Here is a 16124-nt window from a genome sequence, read left to right as displayed (position 1 = left end):
GTTCCCCTGCCATCTCATTTAAGGAGATTTAGAGGCTGTTTGGCTAGTAGTTTCTTACAGTCCATCGTGCTGTTTGCAAACTCAGGATGGTGCAGCCAGCACATCCCTCTGTTCTCTGCATTTCCCGCCGGTGGGTGACTGCATCTGAAGGCTTGATCCCTTTGTAAAGACTGTAAGTAGTGTTTGTTAGGAACTTAATGTCTTATTGTCGTCTTCTGATTGAGCCACTAATTCATTAGTGGGTTGCAAAAGATAAAATTCTAATTATTTTCATGATTTGTTAGAATACTTATTTATATAGTGATATACTTCTTTCACATAGCAGGATAAGTGCTTGCTTCTTTCCCTTTAAAAGTTTTCAAGATAAAATACCTCATGAGTTCATACTAGTATATCCAATCCAGATTCAGACTACAGGCTTTTTAGTTGATCAGTTCTATAGTAAGTATTTTACGCTGAGAACCCTTAATTTTTAAAGACACGTGGGATGATGAGTTAGTTAGAATAACAGAACACTACCACTAATATGAATATCAAAAGCACTGAAACATTTTTTCTTTGCTGTGATCTCTGAATTGTCAAAGGATGATATGACCAGCATTCAGTATATCAAATAAAAAAGGACAGGTGAATGCATTGCTCTCTCCAGTAGGGTGAGCTGCCTGGTCAGGCAGTATCTGGGCCAAGCAGAGGTTTGAGGGACAGCATGCATGGGTTGGCAGTAGTGATTGATGTCCTCCGCAGGAGCAGTTGCTGGGTGAGATGTGTCGATCATTTCATGGTTGGTATGAAGGTTTTTAAATGTCTTGACATATCTAGAGGCAACTGAGTTGCTTTATTTATTTATCTAAATTTTCTTATTTTTTAGTTATTTTCAACTAGTTGCTTTTTTTGGACATGGTTGCCAACTCAGTGCTGGAAGTCTGTCTCCAAATGGAAATGCCCGGTGAACTTGCTGTCATCTCCAGACCTTGGCAGGGATACACACCTAAAGGATAGCTTGGCGGGTTACCAACATGCCTGCAAGAATGTCTACATAATCTGGGGATCTCTCCAAATAGACAGACCCTAATCAATTTGCTTAAAAAGTCCTTAGCAGTCAGGATGCTGTCCTACTGGGGCAAACTTCTGATTTATAGTTTGGGCTATGAAGGCCCCACTAGTCCAGTATTTTATGTATCTTTATATAAATTACATACATATTCACACACATGTGATATGGACTAAAAGGCCAGGATTTCCTGATATAAAACTGGTGAAATAGCCAAGTCAGTGATATTAGCAACTGATATTACCTCCAAAAAGATGTGTTTATGGTGGCAGTGCATTTCAGGGTTAGCAGGGATGTTACCAGAACTAGCTGCTGGTCTTCAAGCAGTGATCAACAGCAATGTCTCTAGGTTTGCCTTCGCAGCAGTGAAGCCTGCCCAGCACTAAGAGAACTGGGAATTATTACAAGGTAAGTATAAATCACTTGGGGCTGAAAGGAGCCTTAGCATGGTTGATGGCACTGATTTAGGAACCGCTCGTGTAAACAGAGGCATCGGAAACAATATCCCTCACTTGAAAGCTACCTCAGAGCCTTCCCTCAGGCTGACCCAGGGAAATTCCAGTGGCTGATTCCCTGTCCTTATTTGGGTTTACTTGCCATGTGGACAGTGCTGTGAGATGGGGAGATGGAGAGAGAAGACCTTTCAGTCTCTGGTCTATAAGCAGTCCCACTGGCTGACCAAAGTCAGTCTTGAAGTAGAGCTTCTCTTTGAACTCAGGAAGACTCTTGGGGTTTTACCCAAATATTTTTCTCCTTGTTTTAACTTTGCAAATTTTAGGGGAGAAATGCTCTGAGTGATGGTTTGATTTAATCAGGCACATAACCCATTTTTATTATAGAAATAAATTACATATAAGTAAAAAGATCATGTCACTTAGTCCCACTGGTAACCGGTTCACATCTAGTGCATATCATTCCAGATATTTTTGGTGTACATACACATGTATATTTTTACAAAAACAGCATACTATGAGTACCATGTACAGTGGTACCTTGGCATCTTTATCTTACTTGATGTGCATATAAGTCTGTATCATTAAGACTGTGTAGCCTCCTGCTGGACAGATACACAACACCTAAAACAACATCTTTGTGTACCTCTGGTATAATTATTTCCTTAGGATAAAGTCCTAGAAATGGAATTGGAAAGTCTAAGAGATGATGAATATTTTAAGGCTTTACACCATTGTCTTTAGGGGGCATCTGTCAGATCTTGCTTCCAAACAAATTCCTCTGTGTAGCCAGTGCCCAGGCCACAGCTTTCAGCACAGGTGAAGATGGCCAGGACGCCCCAGTCGACACTCCTGCCCAGACTGTCAGCCTTCAGGTAGTTGAGCAGATGAGGCATGACCTGGGGAAAGGATGGCACAGTCAGAGCGCTCCTTGGCAGTGAGGAGCACAGTCCGCCTTCAACAGACCAGACCTTCCTGGGGATCCTGGTCTCTCCACCTCCATCTCCACAGCGAGATTACAGACATTACGGCGTTAACATATTTAACAATCTAAAAATACTCTGCAACTCTACATTTCTTTCAAGTCCCTCTCTATTTGGTGTCTTTCTTCTTCATTTAAGAAAGAAGTTCCTAAGTATAATAAGATCAGCTGACCTATTTGACCTGGCTGTTAACCTAATTGTATTGTATTAATAATATGCCACAAAATAGGGATGAGGCTTCTATTTGGGCCACTTTTATTTGGGGTTATTTACAACCTGAATAGCAGATGCTGTTTCTCTGACTCTGAAGAAACACTAACCTAGCAGAGTACAAAAAGGACATCTACTGATGTGTTTGTAGCGACTAGAAATGGGCCTTAGGAGTCAGCGGTCTCCTGGGAAGAGTAAGGGGCAGCAGTGCCGGCACTGTCCTCAGACTGCTGCACGCCACCGCCGGCGGCTCCTCTCGGGCGTCAGGCAGGGCTCCGGCACTAAGAACCCAGCCGTTTTGCATCAGCCCACAAAAGTCCTGTTTTTATCCTAAGAAACAAATATCACTTTAAAAGGTTAGTGAATCCACAATTCAAGAGCATTTCCGCCCAACCCAAATGGATTTTGATGCTAACAACTTCTTTGGGGGGGGGGGGTAAAAAATTTTAATGATTACGTTAATGTGTTCTCCTAACAAATCTACAAACCAAGACTAGACAGAGTAAGCATTCTGAAACACTCTCACAAAGGAGAGAGCCAAAGATCGTAAAAAAGGTATATTATTTTCAATTATAAAGGTAACGATAGAGGCACTAAAATAATATTGACCCTAACCACACTGGGAAGTGGGCGATGGTCTAGATGGTGTTAGTGACTACATTTAAATCCTCACTACTGCAGAAGTCAGTCAGCAGGTAATGTCTAAAAAACGAGGAAACTGATAAATCTCAGAAAAAGCACGCTATTTAAAGACAGAAATAACTACCAGATGACCAGTAAAAGATAACTCCCTCCTTGCAACAAGCCCTAAGGTGGGGCAGGAAACTACTGATTTTCATTATAGGGAACCTTCCATAATACCATAGGGATCCATACACATAGTTTACTTTGGCAAAGTTTTTTAATGCTTAAAATTATAAATCAGGGTAATTACATACTAAAATAGTACTTATTTAAGGTCATACCTGGAATTCAAATATTCTCTTGGCACCACAGGGGCAATCTGGAATATCCTTTTCTTGAGGGATATTTTCACCAGAGATCCAGATGGGGGCAAGCCCTCTGCCATATCTGAGAATCTAAAATCAATCAGGATCAGTTTAAATCACCAACATCTCATGTGATCTGAGGATCATCTAGAGAAGCTTTGTACATACTCTTAGAATTGATGATACGCTCATCTGAAAACCACTTTACTGTCTGTCCCCCTGCGCCCCTCCACTGGGCACAATTAATACCGTTCTCAGTGTCATCAAAGGCAGCGGTGCCCAACCTTTGTGGCACCAGGGACCGGTTTCGTTTCGTGGAAGACAATTCTTCCACGGACAGGGAGGGGGAAGGGGGGTGGTTCTGGCGTTAATGCGAGCGACGGGGAGTGGCAGGTGAAGCTTCACGGCACCAGTCCTCGGCCCAGGACATGGGGACCCCTGATCAAAGGGACTGTTTCAGCTTATCTGATTCAGGATATCCAGATGATTTTTCTTAGATGTCAGTATGGTTAGAATCTGAATCCTATGACTATTTTGTGAAAAGACTAACAATAATCCTATTTCCCCATTATCAGGTTGTCAATCTAACATGCAGCCCAGGGTTTGTGCTTACCTTCACACAGATATAAGGAACCTAAGTTAACAATTTTTAAAGGAACAAATACCAAGTGAGCCACAGTGTTTAGATAAATAAAACAAGTAGATTTTGTTATAATAACATCTTATACAACAAATGAGTGACTTTCCTCAATATTTCTTGTTAAAAGCATATGCGTTGCTAAAAACTACCTTCTCAGTATTTAGGACCTAGACCTACTCTTCCTATAAGCCCCTGGATAGTTATTTGCTCTAGCGACTGGCTTATGGGAATTTAGCTGTCTTCTTTAGTGATTTATGTTTACGGTGAGGGAAGTTAAGGGGAATAAAGTTAATGGAAGAAAAGAGGCAAAGGGAAACATTTCCTGAATACTTACTGTGAGTCTACAATCTACCTTAATCCTCAAAACCACTCTTTTTTTTCCCCCACACTGTAGATACAATTACATCAGAAGGTCAATATGTACTTGAAGAAGCCAGAATTCTTCATAACAGCAAAACCCATTATTCTTTTCACAAAACCCCAGTGGTCTTTGTGCTAATGTGGCAGGCTGGTTTCTTAGTTCCCCAACCAGGGATCGAACCTGGGCCCCTAGCAATGGAAGTGCAGAATCCTAACCACTGGACTGCCAGGGAATTCCCTACTCAGGGTTTATACCCCTAAAACACCACCTGAAAAGAACAGAAGGAGCTGTATATGAACTCTATTTTACCTGTTCTGGTTCAAGGGATATTTTGGTTTTAAACTTCTGGAAAATTCTATCTTCCCTAGATTCATGTTTTGCCATGGAATCCAATTCTTCCTCAGGTGCTTCACCTAAAAAATTATCAACATAACTATTATGCAACAGGAATAATCTCCATGTCTTGACAATAAACACATGCTGAGGGAGGCCAGTTTTAAACAACCAATTTAGTGTTAAATCAGACAGTGAAGGCCAGATGTTTCCACAGCCTTTCCTATTTTAATTCATTAATGTTTGTGCTTTAAGACCATCTGACTTTGCAGGTACTCCATGAAGCATTATTACTATGCCGGCTCCTAGTAAGAGCTTCTCTTTAAAACTCCAAATTAAAAGAACAGACCCCAAGTCCCAGTCTGAGGACTGCTGTGCCCAGCACACAAAAGGGCACCCCAAAAATATGAGCCCTGCTTATCACTAGTGTCCTTCACCCATCTGGACTCTTATTTCCAATCTCTTCATGTTTCATCTCTCCTTTCCCTTACACTCATTCAGTTATCACGCGCCCTAACCCTACCAGCTCACTCCTTCACACTCACCTCTGGAATCTCAGCCACCTGAAACACCGCCATCCCCAACAGGATCGAGTCTTTGTAACTCAGAAGATATTTCTGATACCCTGAATGTGAAATGTAAGCCAGTAAGCTGACATTCTAATCTAAAATTTAATTTAGATTCTGAAATCTACATTTTGTGGTGGTTAAGAGCTCAAGTTTTGGAGTCAATAAGACAGGAGCTCAAACTTCAGTTCTAGAACTTAACAACTTTAGTCAGTTATACGACCAAACAAGTTATACCCAGAACCTCAAATTCCTCACTGCCAAATGGGGCAGAGTTTCTAACATATTGTTCTGATGTCAAGATTTTAGTAAGATCATGCCCAAAAGGCCCGTGGTACGGAGTAAGTGTTGGATAAATTTTGGCTACTGCTCAGTCTCAGCACAGGCACTGCTCCAGAGCATAACCTTGAGGTAACTGACAAAATCAAGTATCTGAAACTTGCCAGATAAAAGGGCCCCTGCTGCCCACCGAACACTGCTAGGCACTCTCATGTCCACCATCTCAATCAGAGAAACAAATCCTGGAGCCAGATAAACTTTCCAAGTTTCCAGCATCCTGTGCAGCCCCACCCAACTGACCACCTGGATACTTCCTCTGACACCTTTACGGGAACCAGAACGTACCTTATGTATACCAAGGAGGGAAGTACAGAAAGGATATCTTCAAATGAGGCAATATTTGAAAAGTATAGGTTGCAGCCTCCCAAGTGAGTTGCCTTTTCCTATCAGTGCTTCTCTTCTTGGCATTTTGAGCCCCTCCTTTCAAGCATTATATTTAATCACTTAATGAAAGCGTTTTCTTTTTTTTTTTTTTTACATTTCTATTGCTTATTACTTTATTGGCCCCATGTCTGAGGAGTAGAGACAGTGTGGATCAATGGCATGCACTGTCCAGACTAGATACAGCATGGCTTCATTTCACTGGACACTCAATACAGGGAGTTCTCTCTCACCTGTTATTGGAAATTTTCTATCAGACTCCTTCATCAGTGAATTCTTCCCCAAAGCACACTCTCTAACACTACTACCCACCAACAAACATAGCATCCCTCTCCCTAGGTGCTTTTAAACATCTGGCACTGAATCTTCTCATATATTAGTTAAAAAGAAAAACGTTTTTTGTCTTAGCAATGATCTAAGACAGGTGTCTCCAAATTGGTTCTCTAATCCCTAGGTTTCCATGGCAGGTCCTCAGTGTCCCCTGAGATGGGTGAGAACATGTCCCTTGAGGCTGGAATGTTGGGACACTTGACCCTCTACTTTCTCTCTGCTTCAACTAGATTCACTATTCTTCCCCCCACCTTTTTCCTTTTTTTCTTATACATATATCCCCTTTTATAGATTTCCTTCCTATTTAGTTCACCACAGAGCACTGAGTTCCCTATGCTATACAATAGGTTCTCATTAGTTATCTATTTTATACATAGTAGTGTATATTTAATGAATGAGTTTTGAAACTGATTCCTTACCCATGCTACCTATAATCTCTGATTCATCATCTTTTTCCACAAATTCAGGCATAATCTCATCTTCTGTTTCTATTACAATTTCAAATTCTGGAAAAAGGAAGCTGTGGTCTGGAACTGTACTGTCCAAATCACCTGAAACAAAGTAAGGTAACTAGCATCATTAGTAATCATTTAGTTTGGAAGGTCAAATAATTTCCTGTATCTGAAGTGTATTTATTCCATGTCATAACAGTTTTCCTTAGTAAGTAACATATGTAGCTCCAGCATTTTAGATTATAGCTCATAAACTAAATGACTACACTAAAGCTAGGCTGGGACGCGAGTGGGCAAGACCTCACAGTTCCTTCTTCATAAAGGTGTTTAAGTCACTAGTTAACCAAAGCTTTGAAAAGTATTACACCTTTCCTTTTCTAATGTTAACGTTTATCCTCAAAATGAAAGATTTGGCCTGACAGACACTATGAAACTGAGGTTTAAAAATAAAAACAGAATTGACTGACCTGCTTGTGGACAAGCCTGCTTATGTCCCAATCTCCAGTCCAGAGTCTGATGCTCCTTGCTGCAGTAATGTGCCTTGTGACATCTGGAGCATGTTTTGGGGCCTAAACAGCCACAAACTCTGCAGAGATGAGCACCAGACTCGAGCTGGAGGCACACGGATTCTCCTGTCTCTGGCGGAGGATCCTCAGAAGGTGGCTCATAGGCGTAGAAGTCATTTCTCCTGGGCAACTGATTTCTAAAAACTAAGGAGAGAGGAGAAACGTTATACATGTTTTAAATAAAACAACATAGCAATTCAAGTATTTGAGCCTTCACTCCACACAGAGCTGAAAAGACAGTCATTTTTTAAAAAGAAAAATAGAAGAAAGTTTTTGCTTACAAAAAGCTTATTTTCTGGAAAGGAAGAAAAAAATAAGAGTGAAAACGATAAACTTTTTAAAGTCCATACAACTAAGTAGGCTCTTTGAGCTTGTTCAAATTAGTAACAAAAGTAACATTAAGTCAGACTACATACATATGAGCAACGTGTTGGAACCGAGGTTTCCGAAAAATTACAGGTTCTATTATCTGAACACCTACTACCGACTGATTAACAACAACAAAAAACTGGGGGCGAAGAAGGCGCGAGCCCTTGGAACGCCCCCCCCCACCCCCGGAAACGCTCGCGGGGTACAGGGGAGAGGCCCGCGGTAGGGTCGCAGAGGAGGCTGCACGGTTCCTGGACCCTGATCGCGAGCAAGGCCGCGCACGCGCGACCGGGGCCGCAGGCCGCTCACCGCGCACGCGCTACCCGGGCCCCGGGCCGCTCACCGCGTAGGCCGGCGCAGCACGGTGGCGTTCGGCAGCAGAAAAGGAAGAGACCGCGGTGGAAGGCGTCGGCGCGGCCCGGAAGCGGTGCGTACAGCTGCAGCAAGAAGGCCAGTGGGCGGCCGCACAGCGCGCAGGCCAGCCTCGCGGGCCCCGGCAGCCCGGCTGCGCCGAGCCACGCCGGCCGGCCGCCCACCTTGCTGGGGAACTGCTCGCTGCGCAGCCGCCACGCCGGCGCCGCCTCCACAAAACCCAGTTCAGCCAGCCCGACGCTCGCGGCTGCCATGGGCGCAGACATCAGGCCCCTCGAACTGCCGCCCCGCCGCCGACAGCGGAAGTCGGCGCGGAAGCGCGGAGGACGGCGGGCCAGAAGCGATTGGACGGCAGTGGAGAGGGGGCGGGGCCATGGGGAGGCCTGGCGTGGGCCCGCTTCGTTGTCCCTGACTTCCGATTGGTTCCTGGGGCAGGGGCGCGAAGCCGCTTGAGTCCCCGGGGGTCACGTGGAGGTCTTGGAGGGCGTTTAGGTGAGCTAAGTGCAGCGGAGCGCGGGTCCTCTGACTTCCTGACGGCCTGGGCACGTCCTGCAGACACTGTTGAGCGCTCTAGATCTGGGAGTACATATCCGCTCACCTAGGGGCGGATGACCCCAGTCGCCTCCTGAGCCCTGGAGGCGGGGCTGTAGGGTGGCGGGGAGAGGCAGGGTGGAGATGCTGAAGGATTCAGAAATGTCATTGGCCCAGTTGGTCCAGGAAAGTGGCATGAAGGGTGCAGTTAGGGAGAGGGTTTAGGACGGTGGGGAAGGGGTAAGCTTAGGGGTTAGGGCCTAGAGTTAAGGGTTAGGAGTTAGGTTTGGGTTTAGGGATTGGGCCGAGGGCTAAGAGTTAGGGGTTAGTGTTGTAAAAATTAATAAGCAGAAACCTCAGTTAAATAGGACTGGGAGACCAGAACGGAGAGCTCTCATGCGTTACCACAATTGCGGAGCCCCACAGTGAAAAGAAAGACTCTCATTTCCTGGCCTCAGGAAAGGACTGAGCCAGGACTCAAGGACTCAGCCAATAAAAAGTTGTGTACTCTGTTTGCTATAGCCTTTCCAGGGTCCTCTTCCTTTCTACAGAGGTGTTTTCCTTCCCTTGACTCATGGGGATGCTCATGTGCCTTGCTGTGGTTGCAGACCTCCAAGTTGTGATTTTCTCCCGATCCTGAGAATAAACCCATATTTGCTGGAGAAATATCTGGCCGTCTGTTTGTTTCAGGTCAACACCAGGAAAACTAACTCAGGAAATGACCTAATCTCCCTTATATACCATCTTCAGTTAAAAAAACAAAAGGTGTTGGGAGAGGGGGGAAGCCAGTTAAAGGAGGTCATCAGGCAGTGCATAGTATACAAGGGTATGTTTGTTATGTAGATTTAAGTCCAGGCCTTCTCCATAGGTAAAAGTTTCTTGAGCTTCAGTTACCCTATTCCTGGTACAGAGAGGGAGACACCCTTTCAAATGGAGATTTACCTCATAAATTCCCCTCACAGAGGGAAACACTACTTGGTTTTCTGAGATCTTGTGTGCTTTTTTTTAACCCTAACCCTAACCCTAACCCTAACCCTAACCCTAACCCTAACCCCACAGTGATCAGGGTCTAGGACAGGTAGAGGGAGAATTTAAAAGGTAGAAGGCAGAGCGTTATGTTGGGGTGGGTTCAACATCCACCCCAGTAAATCAGAAGCAGGAGGTTAACATATCCTGGGGGGAGAGAGACCCTGTGGAGAGAGGTCCTGGGGATGCACTGATCATAACCCCCTGAGGTCATATGTGCCTGTCTGACAGGAGGTCCTATATGTGGGCCACCTGTGCGTGAGGGGGGTCGAAGTTGGGTTTGGACACAGGGTTGATGAAATGTGCTGGTACCTCCCTTTGTGGAAATGTTTTCAGATCACAGGGAAGCTGAGAGTCTTCTGGATGTTCTCTTTGTCAAGAAAAATAAATAAGATATAGGAACTTGACAGACAGATCCCTAGTGACTGATGATTTCCCATCTGCAAATAGACAATGTAACTTTCTTATTTGTTGGCTGCACTGAGAATACGAGAATTCAGAGACAGAAAAAACATGAAATGTCCCTTGGGGCAGCTGAATGTTGTGGAGAGGTAATTCTCGATCCCAACCGAAAGCACCTTCCCTGCCACCTGCTGCACCGGCTCCTGGGCCTAGTCTCTGAGCTCCCCCTACAGCCCAGCCCCTCCTGTCTCCCTGCAGAGAGGTTTGTGTCTGGGCTCACACTGACTTCCTCTCACTTTCTCTTGCACAGTAATACACGGCTGTGTCCTCGGTGGTCACAGAACTCAGTTGCAGGGAGAACTGGTTCTTGGATGTGTCAGCAGTGATGGAGATTCGGCCTTGGAAAGCAGGTTGTAGCTTGTACTCCCTGTCCAGTACCCCATCCACTCCAACCCTTTCCCAGGGCGTGGGCAGATCCGATTCCAGTAGTAACTGCTGGTTACAGAGCCCCCGGAGACGGCACAGGGGAGGGACAGGGTCTGTGAGGATTTCACCAGTCCTGGGCCAGACTCTGCAGTGTCAGATCAGACAGGACACCTGAGAACAAGGAGAATAAGTCCCTCTTAGTCACCTGCAGCCACAGTCATCCCCATAGACCGGCCCTGAACCTGAGACAGTCACCTTGGGGACCTGTCACCAGGCAGAGGAAAAGACCCCACAGCTGCATCTTCTAGACCACAGCTCTGCCTTCCCCAGAGACCTCAGCCCTGCCTGAGGAGAGAGCTTTGAGCTCGCACTACCCAAGGGTTAGGGTACGGGTTAGCGTACGGGTTAGGGTATGGGTTAAGGTACAGGTTAGTGTTAGGGTACGGGTTAGGGTTGGGGTATGGGTTAGAGTACAGGTTAGGGTACAGGTTAGGGTTAGTGTACGGTTTAGGGTTCAGGTTAGGGTACGGCTACGGGTTAGGGTTAGAGTTAGAGTTAGGGAACGGGTATGGTTAGGGTTAGGGAATGGGTACAGTTTAGGGTACAGGTTAGGGTACGACAATGGGTTAGGGTTAGGGTACGGGTTAGTGTTAGTGTACATGTTAGGGTTAGGGTTAGGGTCACCCTGCGTCGCCAACCACTGGGCAGGAGCCAGGACCCCCGAGACAGGTACGTGGGCCTGAGGACCCCGCCTCACCCGCCCTCCCTGGGATCCGGGAGGGAGCCCCTTGCCGTCCTGGTTCCTAGGCCCAAGCCTGTGCTCCTCACTTCCCCGGGCCCGTCCGTCCCGCCGGGCGGAGCCCTGGCCCTCCCGCTGTCCAGTCCCTTCTTTGCTTTCCTTCTGACAGAGGTGGGCTGGGCTGTGGTCTCCTGGTCCCTGGCCCTGTGCCTATCCCTTGCTGTCACCACCATCCCCAGACTGCCATCCCATCCTCCTGGGGCTGCCCCGGGTCCATCGCAGCTGCCCGCCCGCGCCCCCAGCCGTGGCTCTCCCCTGTGCTGTGCTCTGTTCGCCCTGTCCTTTGACTGGGGTTTGCTGTGTTCCCGTTTCCTGCAGGGCAGTGCTTCAGCGAACGGGAGCCCCCTGCTGCCAACATCTGGTGCTAGCACCCCTGGCCCCGGCGGGCGGAGGCAGCTGCCCCAGACCCCGCTGACCCCCCGTCCCAGCATCACCTATAAGACGGCCAACTCCTCACCCGTCCACTTTGCTGGGGCTCAGACCAGCCTCCCTGCCTTCTCCCCCGGCCGGCTTAGCCGTGGCCTTTCAGAACACAACGCCCTGCTCCAGAGAGACCCCCTCAGCCAGCCCCTGGCCCCCAGCTCTCGGATCGGCTCCGACCCGTACCTGGGGCAGCGTCTGGACAGCGAGGCTGCTGCCCGCACGCAGCCTGAGGACACGCTCACCTTCGAGGAGGCCGTGGCCACCAACTCGGGCCGCTCGTCTCGGACTTCCTACGTGTGCTCCCTGACCTCCCAGTCGCACCCCCTCCGCCGGGTGCCCAACGGCTACCACTGCACTCTGGGGCTCAGCTCTGGCGGGGGCGGCCGCGGGCGGCACAGCTACCACCACCCCGACCAAGACCACTGGTGCTAGCCGCACCGCGACCGGCGGGCGCGTCCCAGGTGATGAGTTTTATCATCCGCGCTGGGCTCCGGGGCGCTCGGGCGCTGAGGCGGGGGCAGCAGCCCTGGGAGGAGAGCCTCGCCCCTGTGTCTCCTCCCTCGCGCTGGGCGGAGCGGTCTGTAGAGGGCTGTGGCTCCCTCTCTACCCCTCCCGCGCTGCCTCCCTGGGTCTCAGAGCTCAGAGCCTACCCAGGACGCGGCTGTGAGTGCTGAGCCGCACTGGGTGAAGGGCCCAGCATCCGAGGTGTGTGCTGGGGACGTTTTGCAGGAGGGCTGGATCTTGTGCGGATCATCCTTTATCCAAACGTGCGGTGCAGAGGAGCGGGCGAGACCTCAGGCCAGAGTCGGTGGTAAACCGAGCAGGTCTCGTCAGCCCCCGCGCACCGGCAGTCCGGTGGCGCCCTTCGCACCTAAAATGGCAAATAGGCGCTAGAAACACACGCAGATGCTCTGTCCTCCCAGACACGGTCAGCCCTGACGGGGACCAAATCTGGACCACGTTCTTGCTGTTGGTTTTGATTTTTAGTCACGACACCCTTCACTCGTTTGTTGACTCTATATACTTGATCAGAAAATAAAAATAAAAAACCAGAATAACGGGGAAGGGAATGGTAACATGACTGTGAAACATCAAACCTATAGGAGGATCTCAGCCTCTCAGGATGTGTGTTCTCGGCTTGCTCGAGGAGATGCTGTGTCCAGTCCAGGCGGCCAACCAGACCACCCCGGCTCCCGCGGCTCTCGACCAAGTGCCTGACCTCCTAGCCCCTCGCGCAGGCTCCCGGGGGCGGGACGGGAGGCCTGTGTGAACTGCGAGTGGGCTTTGTGGAAACTACTCCAAAGAGCAACTGAGTAGAAAGCGGATGTAATGGAGAACGTGCAGCAAACATCCAGTAGGTCCGTCGTAGTTGGAATGCAGCGGCCGTTTGCCCTTTTTCCTCGAAGCAGTAGAGGCTGCTGGGCACGTGTAGCATGGCCCGCGTGGGCCGGTCAGTCTTTCTACACGCGATTCTCAGGGACGGGGTGCCTGACAGGCAGGGCGCAATCTCTGTAGTTGTGCAAATTTCTTTTCACAGAAGACTCATCGGGGAGAGGCTGGTGGGAAGCGGGGGAGATTGGATGGGGTGGGGACAGGCGGAGCGACCGCGTCTGAGCAGATGAGGGCAGCTGGGAACCAAACGGAAATGAGGCCGGAGCTCGGAGGAAGGAGCAGCTCAGCTGCAGCTGCTGAGCTGGGCATCTGAGCCCACACCCTTTCTGGCACAAGAGGTGGGAAAGCAGGCAGCCAAACGAAGTCCCGCTTCAGGGCCACATTCAAAGGAGAAAGACCACTGTTAGGACGTGGTGCATAAAACACTGGGAGACCCTTTGTTTTGTGAACAAAAGGAGCATTTAGATGAGTAGATTCTGGTGTGTCCTCCATATTTTGAAATGTGAGATGATCTCTTTGCTGGATCATTTGAGTGTTCCCATTGGCTTTTACCCCATGATTCTCCTAAAGAAACTTGGAGTGTGATGTGTGTGTGTGTGCGTGTCTGTGTGTCCCCGTGAGTGGATGCCATTAACCCATAGGGCTGTGCAACAAAAGACACACATTTATTATTAGAAATAAAACACACAAGACCGCCACCTGTTCTAGGGTTTGAGCATGATTGTGACCAAACCATTTTATAGAATTTCCTTACTTGAAAGCACAACACTCTGAAACTTTAAAATAACAGAGTATTTTACTCAAATAGGATATAATTAAAATCGGAATCTCGGGCTGTGCATGTCATCACTGGCTCCTGTTGCAAAGCAGAAGGATGAGTATTTTGGGACTGATGCTTTGTCTCTGGTCCCCCAGCCCATATTATTTTGAGTGTATTCTTCTGTGCAGAACCACAGCTGCTTCCCCAGGCCATGTTGGGCAGAGAATCCACTTTTCCAGACGCACACAGCCATGCTGGCTTGTCTGGATTCTTCTAGATACTGGAATTGGTGGAAATTACAGACAGCGGGGTATATACTGTCTTGTTTTCCTGACTCTGCATTTTGTTTCTGTACTGTCTCTTCTCAGCTGTCACGTTTCCCCCCAAATCTCATAGTGAGTTGCCAAATTTGAAGTGCATCAACCAGTTTTCTGCATCTGGAACCAGTCAAGCAGTGGCTGTAGTTTGAATAAGTTATGTGTGCATGTAAAATATATACATATATACATATATTCAAGTATGTGCATGACATGTATATCTTCATACTTTTTGATAAAATGTATTCATCTGTTAATTTTTAATTATATTTGATATAAATCAAGGGTTTGTTGCAAAACTTTATATTTAAGAACAGTGTTTAAAAGAACAAAAACAAAAAGAGAAGTGCCAACCATGCAACACAACTGGGACTTGCTTTAAAAAAAAAATTCTGTGATTTGACTAGTTTGCTGCCTGAGTAATATTTATCAGCCAAACTTTGGATTCTGCTATTGTTTCTACAATGACATTTTGTATGAAGCAAAGTCCTTGGATTAAAATAAAACTTAGCAAAAAATCAAAAACAAAACCCCACCATGCTGCTGGGTGATATATGCAAGGGGTGCGGAGCCAGGCGGATGAGCCATCTCCGTGGGTACGGGGCTCGGGGGTGGAGTGCACAGGGCTCAGAAGAAGGTGAGAACCTCTTCAACTTGCTCTGGGCCTGATAGGATGCAAGGGTGGATTACGCCCAGCTTCACGGTGAGGATCAGGGTAGGCTTGTGGCTGGAGGAGCCAGGATAAGGACTCACGGGGGATGTGGTTGTGTTTTAGGGTTAGGAATACAGTTTGGGAGTTGAGCAGGCTTTGGCTGAGGTTTGGGGTGGCTGTGTTGGGTGGGTTAGTGGTTAGAGGTTAGAGTTAGGTTTGGGGTTGAGGTTGGGGTGTAAGTTAGAGTTGGGGTTAGGAATTAGAGGTTAGGGTTAGGTTACAGGCAAAGGGTTTGTCTATATAACCACTAACAGTGTAGGGTTATGTGGGTATAAGAATTAAGGTTTTGTTCAGTCTACTGTACATTAGAGCTCATTTAGAAAAGGCATAATTGAACAGGCTTAGGTTTCAGACAAAAATGAAAATTGTGGTTCTGATTACACTGGGAAAAGGGATTGGAGTAGGGTTCCAGTTTTTCGTCTGTTCTGATCTGGGCCTATATTTGGATTAGGGTTAATGGTGGTGTAGGATCATGGTCAGGCTCAGAGGTTAGGGTCAGGGAGCAGAGTAAGGTTCAGAGTTTGAGGGTCAGGAGTGAGGATGGAAATTCAGGCTCAGCGCTCAGGGTTAGAATGTAGGGTCAGGGTCAGGGTCAGGGTTAGAGGCTCAGGGACAGAATTAGAGGCTACATTAAGAGGATGAGGGGCTTCCCTGGTGGCGCAGTGGATAGGACTCTGTGCTTCCAGTGCAGGGGGCCTGGGTCCGACCCCTGGTCAGGGCCCTGGATCCCACGTTCATGCCTCAACTAAGAGTTCGCATGCCACAACTAGGGAGCCCGCATGCCACAACTAAGGAGTTGGCAAGCTGCAACTAAGGAGCCCACGAGCCACGACTTAGGAGCCCTGGAGCCACAACTTAGGAGCCTGCCTGCTGCAACGAAGACCAGGTGCAACCAAATAATAATAAAAAAAAAAAGAGGATGAGGTTTTGAGGGATAAGAGT

The 16124-nt window shown here is 47.7% G+C and overlaps 1 protein-coding gene across 3 annotated transcripts; it reads right to left on the bottom strand.

Annotated features, from left to right (window-relative positions):
* Window positions 1-1851: 1851 nt before the first annotated feature.
* Window positions 1852-10627, bottom strand: PDCD2 (programmed cell death 2). Of its 3 annotated transcripts, XM_060114831.1 has the most exons (7): window positions 8366-10627; window positions 7555-7797; window positions 7055-7186; window positions 5565-5644; window positions 4996-5099; window positions 3662-3775; window positions 2290-2402 (listed from the first exon to the last, which is right to left on the bottom strand). In XM_060114831.1, the coding sequence occupies exons 1-7, from the start codon at window positions 8658-8660 to the stop codon at window positions 2375-2377; spliced, it is 996 nt and encodes a 331-aa protein (XP_059970814.1). In that variant the 5' UTR covers window positions 8661-10627; the 3' UTR covers window positions 2290-2374. The 3 variants fall into 3 exon arrangements, with proteins under 3 accessions (XP_059970813.1, XP_059970815.1, XP_059970814.1); XM_060114830.1 differs by lacking the exon at window positions 5565-5644 and having other exon boundaries at window positions 1852-2402; window positions 8366-9937; XM_060114832.1 differs by lacking the exons at window positions 5565-5644; window positions 7055-7186 and having other exon boundaries at window positions 1852-2402; window positions 8366-9961.
* Window positions 10628-16124: the final 5497 nt, after the last annotated feature.

Source organism: Mesoplodon densirostris, chromosome 12, assembly GCF_025265405.1.
Source record: "Mesoplodon densirostris isolate mMesDen1 chromosome 12, mMesDen1 primary haplotype, whole genome shotgun sequence".
NCBI classification, from domain to species: Eukaryota; Metazoa; Chordata; class Mammalia; order Artiodactyla; family Ziphiidae; genus Mesoplodon; species Mesoplodon densirostris.
Note: the sequence above shows the minus strand (reverse complement) of the source record. Positions and strands in the feature narration are given on the sequence as shown.

Coding starts and splice junctions, on each gene's coding strand:
- PDCD2 (XM_060114830.1), bottom strand. CDS start 8,660: ATGTCTGCGCCCATGGCAGCCGCGAGCGTCGGGCTGGCTGAACTGGGT. Junction 7,798..8,365: donor GTGCTGCGCCGGCCTACGCG/GTGAGCGGCCCG, acceptor CTCTCTCCTTAG/TTTTTAGAAATCAGTTGCCC. Junction 3,776..4,995: donor TATCCCTTGAACCAGAACAG/GTAAAATAGAGT, acceptor GATTGATTTTAG/ATTCTCAGATATGGCAGAGG.